Source organism: Dermacentor andersoni, chromosome 9 (assembly GCF_023375885.2).
Source record: "Dermacentor andersoni chromosome 9, qqDerAnde1_hic_scaffold, whole genome shotgun sequence".
In the NCBI taxonomy this organism is placed as follows: Eukaryota; Metazoa; Arthropoda; class Arachnida; order Ixodida; family Ixodidae; genus Dermacentor; species Dermacentor andersoni.
Genome location: NC_092822.1, coordinates 59452987 through 59472500, shown reverse-complemented (window position 1 = coordinate 59472500; position 19514 = coordinate 59452987). Strand labels below are relative to the sequence as shown.

General features: G+C 47.2%; 1 protein-coding gene across 1 annotated transcript in view; it reads left to right on the top strand.

Annotated features, from left to right (window-relative positions):
- Window positions 1-588: 588 nt before the first annotated feature.
- Window positions 589-19514, top strand: part of LOC126528072 (complement receptor type 2-like) — a 138132-nt gene continuing 119206 nt past the window's right edge. The window contains exon 1 of the mRNA XM_050175935.3: window positions 589-1553. Within this exon, the coding sequence (XP_050031892.1) occupies window positions 1481-1553 (73 nt within the window). The 5' untranslated portion in view covers window positions 589-1480. The remainder of the gene's footprint in view (window positions 1554-19514) is intronic.

Here is a 19514-nt window from a genome sequence, read left to right as displayed (position 1 = left end):
AAAAAAATTTCACAGACACTATAAATTTTTATGACTTTTTTTCTTGTATGCTATACTCGAGCTCAATGCTTAATATTACTCTGTTAATATGCCGTGTACGGTTTTGCTGCCTGCTAGGCTCTGCCGCTCAAGCCTTCAGTGGCTTTGGCAGCCCTGAACAAATTTACTGTTTGTTCTTTTTTTATTAGTGGCAATAAAGGTATTATTATTATTATTATTATTATTATTATTATTATTATTATTATTATTATTATTATTATTATTATTATGTACACGTTCCTTGATCCCACGCGGACACAGGTCGTTGCCACCGGACCTACGGTTTCGGAACAGGGAATATCCGATACTACGCTAGGGATTCTAGGGACAACCGGTGTGGAGAAGGGGGGGGGGGGGGGGAATAGAGCGCCGTCTTTCAAGCCGTTGCGTTTGGCCGCGCTGAACTCCTCGGTGCGAGGAGCCACGAGGAGGTTGCGCACAACAAGAGAGAAAGAGTGAATTGAGAGAGAGGTTTGCCGGAGTGGGAGAGGAGGTGCGACGCGGCGAACACAAACGGACCGTCGCACGCGGTGCTTTTGGCGGCGGCGGCCGAGGAACGGTGCGGCAGTTGTGCGCTGGTCGCTGTCGAAGGTGAACCGCCAGCTGCGGTGCGGCAGCGGGCGCGTTTGTGAAGCCGAGGGTCGGTGGTGTGCCTCGTTACCGCGTTTCGAAAGTCGGTGCGCGCGCTCCTCACGTGTGTTTCTCTCTGTGCTTCGTCGCTGCGGGATTTTCGCATTTCCGAAAGACGTCGTCGCTATGCTGGTCTCCTTCGTCCGTGTGTTGTGCGCGTCGTGAGAAGCAAGGTGACTGCTTCACCCGTGCCCCGTGTGGAACGCGATGTAATCTTGCGAAGCTTCACAAGTGTTTACTTTTTATACCTGATCTGCGAAAGTTGTTTCTCTTCCAATCTCTCTGAGAAGGTGCAGGGAGGGAATCCCAGGTTCGCGAGAATAGCCTCTAACGATGATCCCACAAGCATCGTAGGAACTTGGTTTCGACACTGAGGATACACGAAACGGAAGCACCGACTTCCCGCTCGTGGAAGTCGTGCGTTCGTCTCAACGCACGCGTTAACGGAATCCGAGCTTCAAAGAATCAACGAAGGTGCTTCCGCGGACTGTGTAGGAAGTTGCCTTCGCCGCTGTTGATATACAAAACAGAAGAGTGCATTTTTTTTTTTTCCCCGAGCGTCAGGAGACGAGAAGTGATGAAGAAAACTACTGGTGTGTGAGGCGCTAAGGCAAAACTTGGCAATTGGCGTGTGTGCCCATTGTGCTGTGTGACCAAGTTTCTTTTTTTTATCTCCCTCTCTCTCTCGTGGTGTGTGTTTGCGTTCTCGCTACACGTTCGTTTGTGCCGTGCGAATGGAAACGGTTGCGTGAGCCCCTGCGAGTTGGGCTTCTCCCTCCGGGTTCTTTCTCGCTGTCCTCTGTTGAAGAAGATGGGGACGAAGAACTTTGTCGGATGTGCAGGATGGCTCGTCGCGCTCTTCCTCGGCGTCGTAGTCGCTACAGGTAAGCTGATCACAGAGCTCTTATCAATGCTTGGCCACCATTCCCTAGCTGTCAACGTTTTGTAGCTTGTTTCCGTTCATCACAACGTAGACCTGCTACACACAAGAAGTACGCTAACCCACCTTAGGAGCATATGCAAATCACGATCGAATTATTTAGCGTGTCTATAAGGTCTGTAACCTGGCGTTCGCAGGACGTGCTAGAAAACCGGGTCAGGTGGTTTACGCGAAAGGTTCTTATTTGCTTCGCGTTTTTCCTTCAGCGTGTTGAATGATACGTGCAGCAGCTCCGAGAATCCGCAATGAGTGAATAGGTTTGACGGATATTATCAAAAGCATTCCCCAACAGCTAACTCACTCATCGTGATATTATAATTAGCTTTCAACGTTTACTCGACGTGCCTTTGAGGAACTTACAACGTCTGCGTTCTGGTGCGCGCACAAAACAAAAGACGAAATCGAGAAGACGAGTTAATTCAACCGCTGTCATAAACCGGGTGTTTCAGCGAACACTTTCAAAAAATTTTAATGATTGCCTGTGGCAGATAGAACAATTCTAGTTCATTAGCTGGTCTACTCGAAGAGGCGGGCATTACTAGCACAAAAAATTGAAATGCATAACCGGCTAATTAAGTTTTCAACTAATTATCTTATGGTGCATATTGCAATTTACAAATTCTAGCCGTGGAATTTGCAAGGCCATTCCACTCAGAACGAATTATCAGGATCACACCTGTTTCGAGATGTTAATTTCCGAAGTTTGCGGATAAATGCATTGGCGTTCCAGTTACTTTTGTGCTTCAATGCATAAAACGTCATTTTGTTAAGAAAGTAACTGGAACGGCAATGTATTTCTCCGCAAAGTTCGGGAATTAAAATCTCGAAACTGGTGTGGCCCTGAGAATTCGTTCCAAGTGGATCCGCCTTGCCAATTCCACGGTTAGAATTTGTAAATTGCAATATGGGCTGTAATGTAATTCGTTAGAAACTTAATTAGTAAATTTTTGTTAATTCGTCGATCATGCACATCAGCTTTTTGTGCAAGTAATGTGGGCCTCTTCGAGCAGACCAGCTCATTAGCTAGAATTGTGCTATCTGCCGCAGACAACCTTTAAGAATTTGTTTGTGTGTTCGCCGAAACAGCCGGTACGTAGCACGCAAACGTAACAATTTTTTTTTACAGACGCTCGGTATTACAAGGTGTTCAAAACATAAACGTTGCGGCTGAGAACGGTCGGATGCGATAGCTGAAAAACTTTAAAGAGAACACGCACATATTCACCAACACCGGCAAAACGATGTACAGTTCCACTCGTAAGCCTCAAGGCGCAACGTAAGCCCAGCGTTCCCAGATATGCGGTGAACGATGTAATGACCATCGTGGAAACGCGAAGAAGTTGTCAGAGGCGAAATGTATCTGCAGACATGTTATCTTCGTTGCATATACTTCAAATAAAGGAGAACCCCAGGATACGTCTCCTACCGTTGCTTGTAACTTTGTATGTGCGCACGTAAGCCGTGCCTTCGCTGACGCAACCATACACGTTCCCCCGAGAAGTGTACAGCGTTGTTCGTAGCCTTCACCCTTCGATAGACGTGCAAAGAAACTGGCGGCACCTAATGGAGCTTGAAGTCTACTGTAACACAGCGCGGAAAGCGCACAATGCAAGCAAGTACGTACCGGGTCGCGAGTCCGCACAACACGCTTCGAAAGATCCGACTTGGGGAAAATGGCGGAAGAACTCGGACTAGACACGGAGCACCCCCCCCCCTTTTTTTTTTCTTTTTTTGCAACAGACAATTCGATTTTCAACCTTCTCGATTTCACGTTCCGATTTCAAATCGTGCTTTCCATTTCTCCAATGTCCCAAGACCCTGCAATCGACCGACTGTATAATGACGTCTAGGACTGGTCATTTCGTAGCGCTCTGGCGGCGCTACGAAGTCGTGTGACTTAGCATTCAAGGCTATACTATATAGTGCGAGGGTAAAATGCGCTTTGACGGCGGGGATCGGACTTGGCCGTTCGGGCCGGCTTCGCCTTGTAATGAATCTCTGTCGCTGCCTCTAAGTTGGGGGGAGTAGCCGGAGGCGCAGTACTTCCAACATCTCCAGTTGGACTCCATTTAAGCATACCTGCTAGGGAATACTGAATAGCGCTACCGTCGAACGCTTGGATACGACCACTGCATATCGCGCACAGTGGTACAAGCCAATTGTCTGCGCCCTCCGGAATATGTGTACCTGCGGATTGTTCGCAAAACAATTTGGCTGTCCGACTCGGCTGTGAGAGAACCCAGTGTCACGATGTCATTGTACATACCGTAGCTTAATTATTTATACGATGATGTGGTCTTTTGGAAAAGGAAGAAAAATAGTTATTCTGTGCTAGAGTAAGTCACGGCAAATTTGCTTGCGATATAGAGTGGTGATTTATTCATGATTTATTGACTTATTCGTTTATTTCCAGAGTTTGTGCCTACACGTTGCATTTAAGGAACACATGTTACTAATGAATTGTTGTGAAGCACATTACTTCGGGAACTTAGCAGGAACTGAAACGCAGAATGAAGCATGAGAAGAATGAGTAGACTTACGGACCAAAAGGTGACTCCGCAAGAAAACAACCAAAACGCACCCTCTAACCCGGGTATGCGGGTCCTTTCTAAAGCTTGTCAGCGCGCCACATATATATACATAGAGTTGCTCGAGGTATTCGGCACCATGCTAGAGCCGTCCTAACAAAAAGAAATTATATTAAAGTGTTCATGAACTTATGCGTGGTTGTAGAGCAGACTTCCGGGTCCTGGCAGTCTGCATAGCCTCTGAGGAGGCCCGGGGCTTGCGTTCTTGATGTGTCCCGAAAATTTTTTCCACCGACTGTACCCACTTATAGCCCGCGCACTATAAAAGCACTGCGTCGCGCCGCGCTTATACGTCATGCATGCGCGAGCTCGCCGCCGGACACAGTAGAGACTGCAATCTGCAGATCATCGTGATCAACCTAATCCGGTCCATGGCAGGACAGAAGCCACCGCAAGAGATCTTCATTTACCGCAGCCCTCCGTGGAACCTGACCCACCTATACACATATCTGAAATATCCTGTTCTGGCCGTAACACCTTTACTTCTGATAGAGCGAGGGTTGTCTAGGAGGAGGAAAGAGAAAAGTAGAAGGCAGGGAGGTTAACTAGAATAACGTCCGGTTGGCTACCCTACACCGGGGGAATGGAAAAGGGGAAAACAAAGATCACATGGAGAGAGAGGAGGGAAGGAAAGAAGGAAATTGCGGCAAGTTCGCTGACGCGTGTGGTTTTACAGAAATCCCATTAATAGTCACAGATGGTCGCACAAATTAAGCGTAAGCTTAATGAGTGGCTACGAAACACGTCGTGTAGTGGACAGTTCCCGATTTGCTCCGACCGCGTGGTAATTTTTAACGCCGGAATGCAGCCGCCGTGGCTGGTAATCGAACCCGCTACCTCGCGGGTCGCAATAGTATGTCACAGCCTACCTCGACGGCTCCCATCTATTTCTCTGCCGCGCCTTTTTGTCGCATTCTCTTATCTTGTTACTCTTATAAAGCGAAAGTTATCTGTTTTCTCGATCACCTGCTGCAGCTCAGTTTCTACTAACCATTGACTAACAACTTATGGACTATATAGAGAGACGTATACAAAGTCCAAAATAAATCCGATCTGTCGGCGCAGGATCTATCAGCAGCGCTCGTCGCGCGGGCAAAGTTTGTCGGCACGCCCCGCTCGCTATAACCTCGGTCGCCGACAGCTCGCGTCTGTGCTTTACAGTGATTCAAAAGCAATTTGCGAAAACAATAAGCGTAGCAAGAAAACAACACCCGCCTGGCGCCCACGAACCAAAAATCCGCGTGCCACCCTCTGTACGCCCAGTAACCCAGTCCGGCTGCCGCCGCTCACGCAACACCCGAAGCAAGAAATAACAACGATATAAAAAATAAAGGGGGTGGAGCAAATTAGTAGCAGCATGTCTGAATGAACGAAAGGGGGCGAACCGGAGCGGCATAGCTAGCCGCATAAAGAAGCGAAGCGTATCGCGCGCGATCTATTCGAAGCAGCCAGAAATTGCGGCCACTGAGCGACCTTGAGCGAGAAAGAAAAGCGTAGAATATAAGGCGAGAAAAGAAAAAAAAAGAAAGAGTGCTTAGCAAAGCCGTTTTGCCGAGAGTTTGTTGACATTTTCCTTCCTGTTTCGATGTGTGTAGCAGAGAAACGTTGCGAGCTAAAGACGACGTCGCGTACACGCGAACGCTTGCAACGAGCGGAGAGGGGACCATACCAGACGGCGAAATAACGTCGAGGAAGTGATTACGCGGTCCGTAGCCCCATCAAAACGGCCGTTATGGCGGGGGAGGGTAGCCTGCCTTACAGCCCTGAATACCACGGCACCGTCGTGTACCAAGCGCCTTTGCTCCACTCGGTTCCGACGCTATAAAACATGCTTCCTGGAAATATTTTCTGTTCGCCGTCTGCCCGATAAAAGCGATCCCTGAGCCGTTTAACTCGGCACGCCGGTTATCTGAGAAAACGGCAAAGAGCGCATCAACTACTGGTTAAGTTCGTAAGCAAACGCTGGAAACGTAGTTAAGTGTACGGCCATTCGTTTTCGCTTACGTTGCTACGAACGAAACCACTCTTCTGTCCTAGGATACACGGTTCTCCGTTGCTCCTATTGCTAAGAAAGCACCAAAGTTTGCAAGTAGGAGACGGCGTATTCAGAATAGGAAATGGCGCGGTTATTACTTGCCTATATTGTCTCAGCGTTGTGGCTTGCGACTTAAGCATTTCTCTATTGTTTCTAAAACTCTGCAGAAAAATATAATTTCGACAAATCACCACACGAACTTGGTGAGTCACAATGAAGGCACAATACCACCACAATTGTACAATACCACCATCTATCAACCGTATACATTTCTCTCTCTCTCTTTCCCTGTCTCTCACTGTTTGTGTGCACTATGTACGCGGCACTTGTTCTCAGATCATGCGCTCTATTTGGCAAGTTTCTGAACGTTGGTATCAACATTCAATAGTATAGTGACACGAAAGCATATAAGAAACTAGCTAAAACACCAGCCATGTCATATAATTAAAGCTACGCTTCTTGGATGCGGCACTTGCGATTTCATTTCATGCCACGTTCTTTCTTTCGTTTTTTTTTTCTTTTTTCAGCAGGCGCACAGTAACACATAACAATCCCAGGCCAGATAAAAAGGGCCATAAGGGACGCCGAGCGATGCGTCTAGGACTAAACTGCACTTACAGTTGTCTGGTAGCTCTGTCTTACGGCGCAATCAGTTTATGTAAAGTTACCACGAACGCTCTAGCCAGAAAGTGCGCCTGAATGAATCGAAACACAGAAAAAAATTTATTGTGGTTTAACGACAAGTGCACAGGTGAACTAGTACAGAGTGCGAATCGTAATGTGCACATCGCGGGTTGTAGCTTGAGACTGTACGAAACTAGACGAAGAACTTTAAAATTAAATTATGGGGTTTTACGTGCCAAAACCACTTTCTGATTATGAGGCACGCCGTAGTGGAGGACTCCGGAAATTCCCACCACCTGGGGTTCTTTAACGTGCACCTAAATCTAAATACATGGGTGTTTTCGCATTTCGCCTCCATCGAAATGCGGCCGCCACGGCCGGGATACGATCCCGCGATCTCGTGCTCAGCAGCCCAACACCATAGCCACTGAGCAACCACGGCGGGTCTAGACGAGGAACTAACAGCACGAAAAGAAAACGAATGTGACGACGTGTTGCTGACAGACGCACGAAATCTGACGAGACGGCCAAAATTTGGAGGACGCTTACTAGGAAGCTTTAGCTCGGGCCCAACTCCGATGTGGCCTATTCAAATAGATGTAAAAGGCAGAAACGTTTTTCTGAGATAACCCCAAGACCTATTTTAATGAAATTTGTTGCATTTGAGAGAGAGTGACTGTTGGAAGCGGAATTTTGATTTAGGTCCTGAGTTTTGTTACAAGAATTTCCAAAAATTCGATAGTTTGAAAAAAATAGAAGCACGAAGTTTGCAAATTCCTAGCTCTGCATCAAGAGCAGATATCGAGGTTCTGTAAGAGGCATCCATTACATCATTGAAAGCGAACAAATTCGATATGTCATTTTATATCTTACGTGAATTTGTTACGTTGTTTACAAGGGTTCTGCAAAAGCTGTATTTCCATATTACCATTTTTTTTTAGATTCATGTGTAACAAATGGATTTTGTCCGCTTTAGATGTACTACTATATGCAATTCACAGAATTGTATTATCGTTTTTCGTTACTGAGTTAGAGAGTTGTAAACTCGATAATTTCGTTTCTTGAAAAGTTTTGATTTTTGCGAATTTTTCATTAAAAATTGAGGACCTGAATAAAGAATTCAAGACCAACAGTCACTCGATTCTAAGTTTTTCTTCGAAATGCAACAAACTTCGTCAAGTTTGGTTCACTGGTTGCCGAGAAATACGAATGATCGTTTTATGTGTATTTAGACAAGAGCACCCGGGCTAAAGCTTCCTCTTAAGCTTCGCCTTTAAGAATGGAACGCGATACCCGGCAACTACAGCTTATGTAACCGTAACACTTAGCGGGAAACGCTGGCGGCGAACGCTATGCGAGAAGACAAGCTTTCTGGTAGAAACGCGGCCTCTTGCGTGGGTCGATCTCCTGTTATTGTTTCGCACTTCTAATATTTCACTCCGAGAAGAGCTAACATAAAGGCTATGCGGTATCGGTGTTTTTTTAACGCAACAGCGTTAAGGAGCTCGTGTCGCAGAAAAGCCGGTGTCGACGTCGGCGGCGTTGGCCGTGAGCGATAAATCCCAGAAGGCACTTCATAAATAAAAAAACATATTGCAAGATGGGCTGGTGGGAATCGAACCAGGGTCTCCGGAGTGTGTTTTTTCCCATTACATTTGTCTGTGGGCTGCCGTTCTCGATATTCCGAGGAATGACTTTGTAAAGAATGCGAGACAAGGTATGAGCGACTCTGGTGGTAGAAGAGTCGTTGGGTATGCGTGATTAGTAATTTGGTTATAAATTCTTTTCGCTTAACGGCAGGACGCGGGACGACGTCACCGGACTTTCTGTGACGCGGGGCCGTATCGCGTTAAAACCACTGCCTAACCTTAGTGTCTCCGTCGCCTAAACATGTGACCATTCGAAAACGTTGAGAGAGAAGCGGTTCTTTATGAAGAAGAGAAAGGTTGCTACTGTCTTCTGTAGCCCTTGTAGGAGCGCGGATCAGCTCCAAGAAAAAAAGAATAAATGCTGATGGAAGTGAGCGTAATACTCTGTCCCCTGTCCCCTCGGCTTAAAATTCGCCAAGATTGCCGTCGAATCGTGCTCCCTCAAGGGCTGGAGAAAATAGAGTCTCTTTCTTTCCGTGACACTACCTCTTTCTCGTTTATAAATATTTGTTTAAAAGACTTGTGGGATACCCAAAACTGTACTCTGCTTGCAAATATTTGTTTATGTTTTCGCTTTGGAGTAGGAGAGGTATTAAGGTAGATACATCTAGATACTTGTGCCTGGTGGGGCCTTTAACGGTACAGCCGGGAACTTTGTAACTCACGAAGGATTACATTTGATTGATATTTATCCCATGCGCGCCATCAAAAGTGCTGTCAAATGTTATGCCAATCGCCTCTCCCTGTGTCGAGTAAATTCCTGTGAGCCGTATTACCCTTTAATGCGTCAGCATAAAGGGGGTTCGATCCCGGGATTCGATCCTGCGACCTCGTGCTTAACAACCCAACACCAACGACGCGAACTGTGTAGCACTTTCCACGCGGCACCAGCGATTACGCTAGAACCTTCAACGAGTCGTGCATAAAAGCCGACGCGCTTGACCCGCTGATCGGATTTTCGACGATCGCCGGCTCTGCCAAATGTCTGTCTCAAATTCTTTGACTCAGTATATCACGAAATGAAAACACGTATATAGCCGCGCTCAACTTTCGCATTGGGGAGTATCGTAATCGTCGGTAATTTTTTTCGTTCGCTACTTACTCTATTGCATATTGTTTTTGCGTACCACAGTATTATTTTCAAGATTTACAAATGAACAATGAATTCGTTTTACTCGCTCATTCATACGTTATCCTCCACTCTCCGCAGCGTGCCCTACTGAGTTCTTTACAATTGTTCTGTAATACTGAATACTACAATACTGTGTATACATATTATATAGTATTACGAAGCATTTAATACTGAGTTCTGTAATAAATAAGGTCGCAAGGAACCTTGAAAGCGCGGTTCCTGCTAACTAGTGCGATTAAGCCTTCGGTGACGTCACGCTATGCACCGAGCCAAAGGAGGGTAGTTTCGTAAACGCATCTACAAATAACTCTCATATAGGCAGGAGGAGAGGGGTCGTGTCGAGGTGAAATTTCGTTGATATAGAGTAGACGCTGTTCGTATACTAGCGAGATTTAAAAAATAGAGACTGATCAAATCGAACACGTTTTTTTTTTAATCAACAATGTTTTAAGGAAACGTGCAGTCCGTTTAGATATCCTTGAGAGCGTCTAAGGCTTGGCCCGTGGCCTTGGCGCTGTTCCTAACTTATTCTTATTAGGACTATTCCTAGATGAGATAACTTTATCTTTCTTATTCTCCCCGACTTTCACGCCTTCTTTCGCAAGCTCTCGTGAACGAGCGAAAGCATAGTTCCGGGATTCGTTCGCTGTAAAGCTTATTTCTCGCGTGTTTCTGAAACTTAATGTCACTCGACAGAGCGTTATGGTACATTCAGGAGAATGTTATTTTTTTGCACCTGTAGACAATTGTCGGCAGTAAGGACACCACACAGACAATAACGACGTTTGAGAAGATAACAGATGTGTGTTTCAAATATCGTCGCCCTTAGCAAAAAATAAAAATACATTTTGAAATAATGTGAAGTTTAGAATGAAAGCTGATTTTTCTTTTGCACGCGCATCGATCATGGCTGTTTATTTGATACGAAGAGCAACAACGTTAAAAAGACGGCTCGCTGTCGCGTGAACGCTGACGTAATTCAAGTTCTAAAATCTATGAAGTTCCAAATCCACAACTTTCACACGAGAGGGGTGATGGCGGGGAGTTCCGGATTAATTTTAACTAACTGCTGTTCTTTAACGGGCGCGCAAGGCTGGTCCCATTAGCATTCTTGCTCTTCGCCTCCATCGGAATGCGGCCGCCGCAGTCGTGAGTCGGACCGGCGACCTCGTGCCCAACGTTTAAATGCCCTATATAGTTACCAAGCAACATGGGTAGGTATGACCCTTTCATTACCAAACGTCATATCGAAACTTCCCGGTAAAGACATTTCCGCCCGCTAGCCACGAGAAAAGCAACAGCAACATTTAACGTGCTTTTGGTGCTTTATATAGCCATAACGGTGCTGTAGTTTGTCGCGAAACAGGACTTGAAATTTTCTTTACAGTGTAAAAACCACGCCTACGAAGTACACTCGATTATCTTCCTCGCCGCGTCACTGTGCCCCACTAACAGCTTCGACAGATGCCAACGACACGATCAGCGTGTGGAACGACCGGTATGCGAAGAAGGGTAGGGGGACGCACATTTGAAATGCAAGGCGGGGGCGTTTGTATGCGCAAGCACTCTCGAATTGCCGGTGAATGTGGACATACTCGAGGAAGCCGAGAGAAAGAGAGGGAATGGGAAAGGAGGAGCCGTCAAGAAAGAAACCAAGCCGTAGCCGTGCAATCTAGAGCAGCTCCTCCGACAGCATCCCCGACACGACCGACCGCGTCGTCGCTCGTGGAAAGAACGAGACGCGGCCACATTGCTGAGGAAGAGACGTCATGAAGAGACACACTTCGCCTTCCTCTGCTTCTTCTCGTTTGTAGTCTGCCTGCAGGAAGGTTAGCTCGAGGAAGGTGTACTACAGTGTGCACTCGTGGAAAGAAAAGAAGAAAAACGAGAAGAAACAGAGGGGATGGGGGGGGGGGGGGGGGCATGCTAAGTGGGATGTGTGGAGGAAGGAGGCTTTTGGCAGCGGACGCGTGCCTCCTCCGCCCGTCGTGCCTCTCTGAAGGGAGAGGGACGAGAGGCAATTCCGCATGGCGTGAGCGCCGAGGCGCTGTGCGTGAGCTCGGCTGCTCGGTGCGTCGTGCTACCTCGCCGCCTCCAAAGCGGGACAAGACGCGGTTGCAATGCGACGCCGTCGGAGAGTGCACTACCGCCTCGCTGTTGTTCGTTGAATCGCGTTTTCCTCGGTCTGTTTCTTCCTCTTTCTCTTTTCTTTTTTCTGGTTTTCTTTTTCTTTTGCGCGCGGGCGTGTGATTGTTTCTGGGAGCGCACCCTTCAACTGTTCGCCGCGGAACGCACAGTATATTCGTGGCCCGTGTGGCGGCACAGTGTGACCCTTTGGCGCGATGATGCAGGTTCGAATCCCGCGCGCTGGTGCAGCGTCGGTTGGCAGGTTTCAATGCAGTAGTATTGCAGTAGTAGTAGTAGTAGTAGTACCCGCACAGTAAGTTAGGATTTTAATGGCCCAGAATCAACTGTAGATATAATGTTACAGGGCCAAGCCTATCAGTAAGAAATGAAGTTGACTATTGGAGAATAAACGGCTGGCTGTACGGCTGACTGTGATATGGTACTTGGCTATGTACGCGGTCGAAGCTCTATCACTTGTAAGTATAGTGAAACTGTTTTTCATTGCCATTGTGAATGTAATATATCGAGTTATAATTCAGGGTCGTACGACACGGAGCAGCCCCCGAGTCGCTCTTCTCCTCAGTCTCTCCACGCCAACTGCCATATAACAGAACAGAGTACCCGTAAGATGTGCGGGGTTCACTGTATCTGTTCCAATTGGTAACTGCCGTATTACACTGTGTCATCGGCATTTGTTTGCTTTTCGCAAGTTATGCGAAGTCCTTAAATATATTCGCTGCCCATGGATTAACGTTACGTCCGTATCTCTCCCGCTACAGTCCGGGAAGTTTACAGCGTGTGGAAATAAATAAATATGCCAATTCGCGAAAAATAATATATTAAGGAAGCAGTCTATTGAGATTCGTAAGGCCATATTCACCTCGCAGGAAAACGAGCAAGCGCGTCAAGGTATTGACTACTTTCATTATTATTATTATTATTATTATTATTATTATTATTATTATTATTATTATTATTATTATTATTATTATTATTATTATTATTAAATTAGGAACACTCATTGCGCCGCTTATACTCTCAACACCGGCTAACGGTGCTCGTGCACCCATGGAAGGAAGAGACAACTTCATATTTTGATGTCACGCGCGCGTGAGTCACATCTATGTACGGCCTCGCTCGATCAGATTTCGGTCAGTGGAGCCGCATTCCGCTATCGGGCGAAAATGCAGCGACGCCCAAACGCGCGCGAAATGCCTCGATGCGCGCCAGCGGACCGTCCCGCAGCTCAAGTTCGTCTAAAGTGCCGGAGCCTGCTGAAAAGCACGAATAACCCAGCGCTCTCGTGCGTATTATATATATATATATATATATATATATATATATATATATATATATATATATATATATATATATATATATATATATATATATATATATATATCCTAAGCGGGGCCGTGACACTGAACAATAACTGCATAGATAAGGGAACGAAAGCAAGTGGTCTGCTCGAAGCGTAGGGGAACATGTGCATGCTTTTTTTTACAAGTCTAACAATGCGCACTATAGGAAACTGATCGTTTGTGGGGTGTGTACACGGTAAGCTGTTGGCGCAGGACCGAAGTAACCGGAGAATATACCGTGACCTCTTTGTCCCATGCAGTGCACCTAAACGGCCAAATTATTATTATTGCTGTGGTTCTGAACCGGACAGGGCGGCAAAGGGAATCGATATGCGTTTTTTTCAGCCCTTTTATTTTCTTCGTTTAAACGTCAGAACCGACATTCAGAATGTTTTCGCTTCGCATTCTCTAGAGGGTGCGAACGATTGATTACTTGCCTCACTGTCGAAATGCAGCACGCCCAAAGATGAAACACAGGCAGAGTGAACAAGCAAGCGTTTGTGTCTTTGTTCGTTCTGTCTGTATGTATCGTTAATAAATGCCGACTCGTCCAGCTTTCAGCTGTACTGAGAAACTGGCCACTGAAACAGCTAAATCGATCATCTTATACAAACGCCAGCTGATTTGCGCGCTCTCACTCGTGCTCGTATTATAGATGTGTGGGTAGATAGGTATACGGTACGTAATGCGCTCGATGCGACAAGGTGAAGCTCGTGAAGCGGTGATTGGGGCGCATCCGTTCAGCGAAGGAACGTTTCGTAAAGGTGAACACGCGACGGGCATTCACCACTACTGTGGCACGAAACAGCCGAACAAACGTCTCTTCACCTGCTCCCATTCGAGGTCTCTTCCTGAAACTGCTGTCACGTCACTCGCGAGTAGACAGTACGGGCCTTACATCACTTACCGGCACACCTATTGCTCCTACACCCTCGGTGGTTATTCAAAAGGCGCACGCGGCGTTTCCGACATCGCGTCGGTACCGCGAGATGTCACGGATGACGTACAGCGTCATCTGCCGCAGCACCACCGTTCACAGGTCTCGCCGCGTTTTACGACGTACGACGACGACCACTAACGACTGCAGCCTGACGGTGCCACGGCGCTTGCCGCAACGGCAGCTGACACGGGCCGTTCCACACGACCAAGCGGGCCGTCCGGCACGAGTCAAGTATACGCACACGACGATGCCCGGTGTGTGTTTCAGCGAGTGGAGAGGAGGAGGCGGTTCCTTGACGGAGGGCTAACGCGCGCTGCTTGACCTTGCGGCGTCTGACTCCTCCGGTCTACCCTCCGCCTCCATCCGCCGCCGCCGCCGAACCAGCCACACGGCGTCGTCAGCGGCAGCTGTGTCGGTGTGCTGACGCATAAATGTGGGGCACTGTGTTCGTGCCGCGAGTTCCCGTTGGACGACGCTTCGCCGTTCGGGCGACTCCAGTGCGGCGCTGTAGGTGTGACGATGGCGGATCCGTATGAGAGCACATATCAAACTCGACAATAGTGGTGCACTAAGAGTTAACAGCCTACTAGACGTGCTCCGCATTGAGTGCAGGTGACGCTTACAATCGGGGAGGGAAGCGGTGCTGCCACGAGGCACGCGCATTTTCGTAGACCCGCTCCTTTATACTGGCTGAAACCTAGGCTGTAGCGTCCGCTCTCACAACGCGTTATTGTGAACCGCGCTGCAACATAGAATCGCATAGAGTGCTACTTTCCCGTAGGTGTTTGGTGATAAACCTTCAAAAATAATTATGAAGAACAAACCTCGGTTGGTACGCAAGAATGCGCGTGTAGCATGCTTTCGGAGGTGGTTATTTATGGCAGTATATTACACTATGTGTTATGTTCGGCCGACCCCTTTTCACCTTACCCGAACGCAGAACCTAGGAGGGCGGAGCTTCGCCGCACGTCTTATTGCGCCAAGTAGTCAGGCATATATGTTGACAGCGCTGTTGATTTCTTGAAACATACGCTGCGTCAGCGTAGCTTCAACGTGCGACAGTTTCGCATTTTCCAGAACACGGAAAGAAATACACAAAAAATACGTCAAATTTAACACTCTGTGATGTATCTTGTTATATTTTTCTGTTGTAAATAATATCTTTATGCTTTCTCTGCCGCAGCTTAAACTAACGCGGATGAGAATGTGGGACTACTTTCAGGAGCGCTCTTACTTGTATGCGCTTTGCCTCCGTATCTTTCCCCTCAGTGCCACAGAAAGGTGTTCGGAAGTATAGCTCTCCATAGGGAAGAATTCGTGAACGGTCCCATTACCATCACGCCACCATGCTGTACCACCGGTACCACTGCACGGTTGTACCGTTCCACCACGCGGTTTTATATCGCCGTGTCAGAATGCACTATATTCGAGATCGGCCCACGAAAACGGAGGATCACCGACGAGAAATCGCCATAAGCTCCCAAAGAAAGCTAGATGCTTTAAAGAAAATTAGAAACGCAAGTTCGAACAGCCCGATCAATGGCGCTGTATGTTGCCGTTGAATGACTGTGTTGATATCCTCTACGCTCGGCTTAGTTATACTCTCAACGCACGGTGGAATGCGGTAAAGGCGATGTCAAACCCTCCATCCTCGTTGCTCCTTTCGAAGGCAACTGACGGTGACGCCCTTGCCCGAACCTGCACTTGGCCGTTCGATTGAGCCGCAGACAATAAAGCCGTATGTTGTGCAGCAGACACTGCACGGAAAGACCGTTGCCCTACGTCCGCCCCCCCCCCCCCCCCAAGCCCCCTTACGTTTGAATGAACAAGCACACGTGCATCTTAAACGAAAGTGTAACATTTAAATGGGATATACATCGCAGAAAGAGCTTGTGAATGCACTGATACGACTACAACTGCGCTAGAAAACGGATTTCTTCTAAAGTGTACTTACCGAAAGAAAGAGGGGGGGGAGGGGGTTGCATATTTATTTATTTGAACATACTCCAGCCCCGGAAGATCTATTTCGGGTGTGGGTACAAGTATAAAGTACAAAAAAGTAAACATGCTAATAAACATGCAATCAGAAACTATACAATATTTTTTTTTTTAATTTATTAAGCTGCACTTTGCCAGCTGGTGCGGCAGCCTACATGTCACGTAGAAGTCACAAGTTGTCTGTAGAATATATGTAAGGCGTATTCCGTTTCCAAATAAACCCAGTTGCAAATCTGCGCTCGCTTGTTCCATTTGTGCCTTTCCGGTTCGTCATGTCAGGCAGCTTCATATCACAGAAAACTGCAACAAAAACAAACTACCTTAATTCGGCCGCAGAACACGGCAGGAAATGTTTTCACGCAGAACCATAAGGCCAAATTAGGGCAACAAAATACAAGAGGAAATGTCGCTACATGCCCCTGTTAAGACTTTAAGAAGCAGCAAAAATAAGAAACTACGGCAAAAAAAAAGAACTTCTTAGTTGAGAAAGCAAAAAAGCTCGTAACGCCCGACCAGTGTAGTTCCTGTCTCCGTGCGCTGAACTGTCTTTCTCAGTCGCAGGCAGAGCGTGAGCGGTGTGACCCAGTAAGTCACGCCTTCCTCCCTAGAGGGGCGCACGGCCTCTGCGAAAAGAAAAAGAAGAAAAAGAAACGTAACAGAACCGGAAGTGGGTTTCGAACGTCACAGCCGGTTGGATGCGCGATGCTAGATGGCCATAAGCTTCCTGTCGCTGACGTCACGCGCACCATCGGTCCCGGAACGCGTGGTCTGACGCGGTGGGCGTGACCGCGTGTCGCGTTCTCGCGGCGGAAACACGAAAAAAAAAAACATAACCTGCCATGAGTCAGGCAGTGTCTGAGAAACTAGGTGTCCTACGTAGAACAGCCTCGCAGGCGACGAGGAGGCGGTAACTATGGAGCAAATTAAATGGACTAATCGTCCACGACTGCTCAGAATGTGGAGATGCAAACGAACCAACTGCTTTCGACGACCTAGCCTTCAGCGGTGAAAAGAAGTGCTACGGCAGGAACGTTGTCGCAAGCTTCTTCGATGTATCCAAGCCATCAAGCAAACTACACGTACCTTATAGAGAGATATTAAAGAGAGGAAAGGCGGGGAGATTAAACCAGACGCACGCCCGGTTTGCTACCCTGCACCAGGGAAGACGGGATACGGAGACGACAAGAGAGACAGAAAGGGAGAGAAATTGGGCGTTTTTTAGTTCTATAGCGCAGACAAATTTCGGAAGAAAATAGACGAAAGTCGAGACACTCGCACAAGTGCTGTCCGTTTTTGTCCCGAGTTTGTGCGCTATAAGCCCCGGATGAAGGCGTACCATGGCCGAACCTAAACCCTTGCAAGGTAACTGAGAGTTTTGCGTGCTCCTAAATATGCGTATCAAGTTTATAAGCGGTCGCATGGACCTGTCGACTTGAGGTTTGCTGCACCGCAAAGATTTTGTCGCTCTCTGCACCGGCGACGGGCACGGAGTCGGAATGCCATGCTGAAGCAAAGCGCTGAAATACAATTATCAATTGCGAGGAAACTGAAAGGAATCGCGCAATAGAAATATTGGTTCAAAATGTATTCGTAGTACGAAATGCCCGTGGCACAGCGTGAGGGCAACAACGTCAAAGGTAACGAGCACTGATGAAGTGCTATGTTCGGCCACACGCCTTTCGTGCGAGTTTATTTTATTTTTATTATTATTACTGTTCTGTTCGCTTCTTTTCCTGTGCCTTTAGACGAGGCTTTTCCTTTCTCTTCTATATACGTTATTCGGTTGCCTAATTGCGATAATTCATCTAACGTCCGGCGAGGCTAACTCCATCTTAATTTGTTTTCCTTTCAGCAACGCAGTCAATAGAAAAACAGGGATTGTTATTTTTCCAATACGAGATTGTCCAGAAGCTATTGCCCACTTCAATGTCGTCTTGATATAACCGACACTAATCTTGATCAGCGGAGGCAGTAATCTCGACTGATGCTGCATAATAATCGAAAGTTATAGTAACAAACCGTGATAAAGGCACAAAACAAGCTTTCCTCTGGTGTGGCTCCCGCGTAATGGCGAAGTTTCCGCATAAAGCAACGAATGCCTGCAAGAACTGCAGCCAAAGGGAGCGTATACCTCTGCGAAAGTTTAGTAACAGAGAGTTACATTCGGTCTCATTTACATAAGTGTGAAACAAGTCTCTACCCCCTGCAGCGTGACTTTCAAGGGACGCATAACTCAAGCGCATGCGAGATTACTGGCGTAATACTTTATCTACAGCGAAGGTCACCTCAAGCTTTTCTTGAAGGACGGCGGCTTAATGTGTGACATTGCACCGTTGTATACGCACTTTCCTGGCAACCGTTACACTGCCCGAGTTATAAAAAAAAAAAATGCGTTCGCGGTTTTTCTTGTTCCTGTTCTTGAGCATTTCTGCACTGAGATAGGGAATCGAAACTGCTGGAAAGTTGGCTGTAGCCGTCCGAGCGCCCACTTTGAGTAGCGAGAAATAGGAATGGATTGCGCGAAAGTACCTAGCCGTGAGCGCGATAGAAGATAACGTTGGTTAGCGTTTGCCGTTTGACAGAAACGTCGGTCCAGGGGCAGCGTGTCCTGGCCCTGATATGGCGAGCGCGTGGCGAATTTCAGCGCCAAGACCCTCAACACTGAAGCCTGACGGGCCGCTAAAACATTCAGAAAGAGGTGAATTGAATGCGAGGTTTTAAGCTATATATGGTATAACATTCCGCACCCCGTATGCGAGAAGGGGGCACGACGTTTACTTTTAATGTGGCAGCAGTCAACAGCCCAGTCCCTCCTACCACTACCCCGTCGCTAAGTAGTGACGCACCTTCCGGAAGAGCGGTATCGTTCTCAGAAAACAAAAAAAAAACAAAAGAGGAGGGAATTAAAAAGCAACAAAAGCCTCGACGTGCCACTAATCGCGAAAACCAATTTCGCTTTGGAAGTGCCGAACTACGTCACTGTCCATCATTTATTTATCTGTTCCGTATCGCTCGATTATATGCGTATCATCGAAAACGCGGTTTCTGACGCTTGTTTGGGCCCATTTACTCCGTAAGCTCCCTTAATCGCGTCGACAACGAAAGGGCATTGTGTCATCGGCCTTTAAGTTTATCGTCATGAAAAAAGCACCATTAATTTGATGCCGTTAAACAGGCAAGCACGTGTTTGCCGTAACGATTAGCAATTTGCCAAGGTGTTTGCAGTGCCTTTCCTGGTAGCGTAAATCAAGTGGTTGGAAAACAAAAAGTGCATGGCACAAATGCCGTAAGATGAACGGCAGATATCTTGTTTGGGCTATCAAAAAAAATATGTCTCGCTTAGAGTAAATCGCACTTGCACACACATAAGTGGAAGAAATGGCCCTGTTCTTCACGCTTACTGCTTACAGCGACATCCAAATACAGCATGTTTCGTTTAATGGTTATCCAA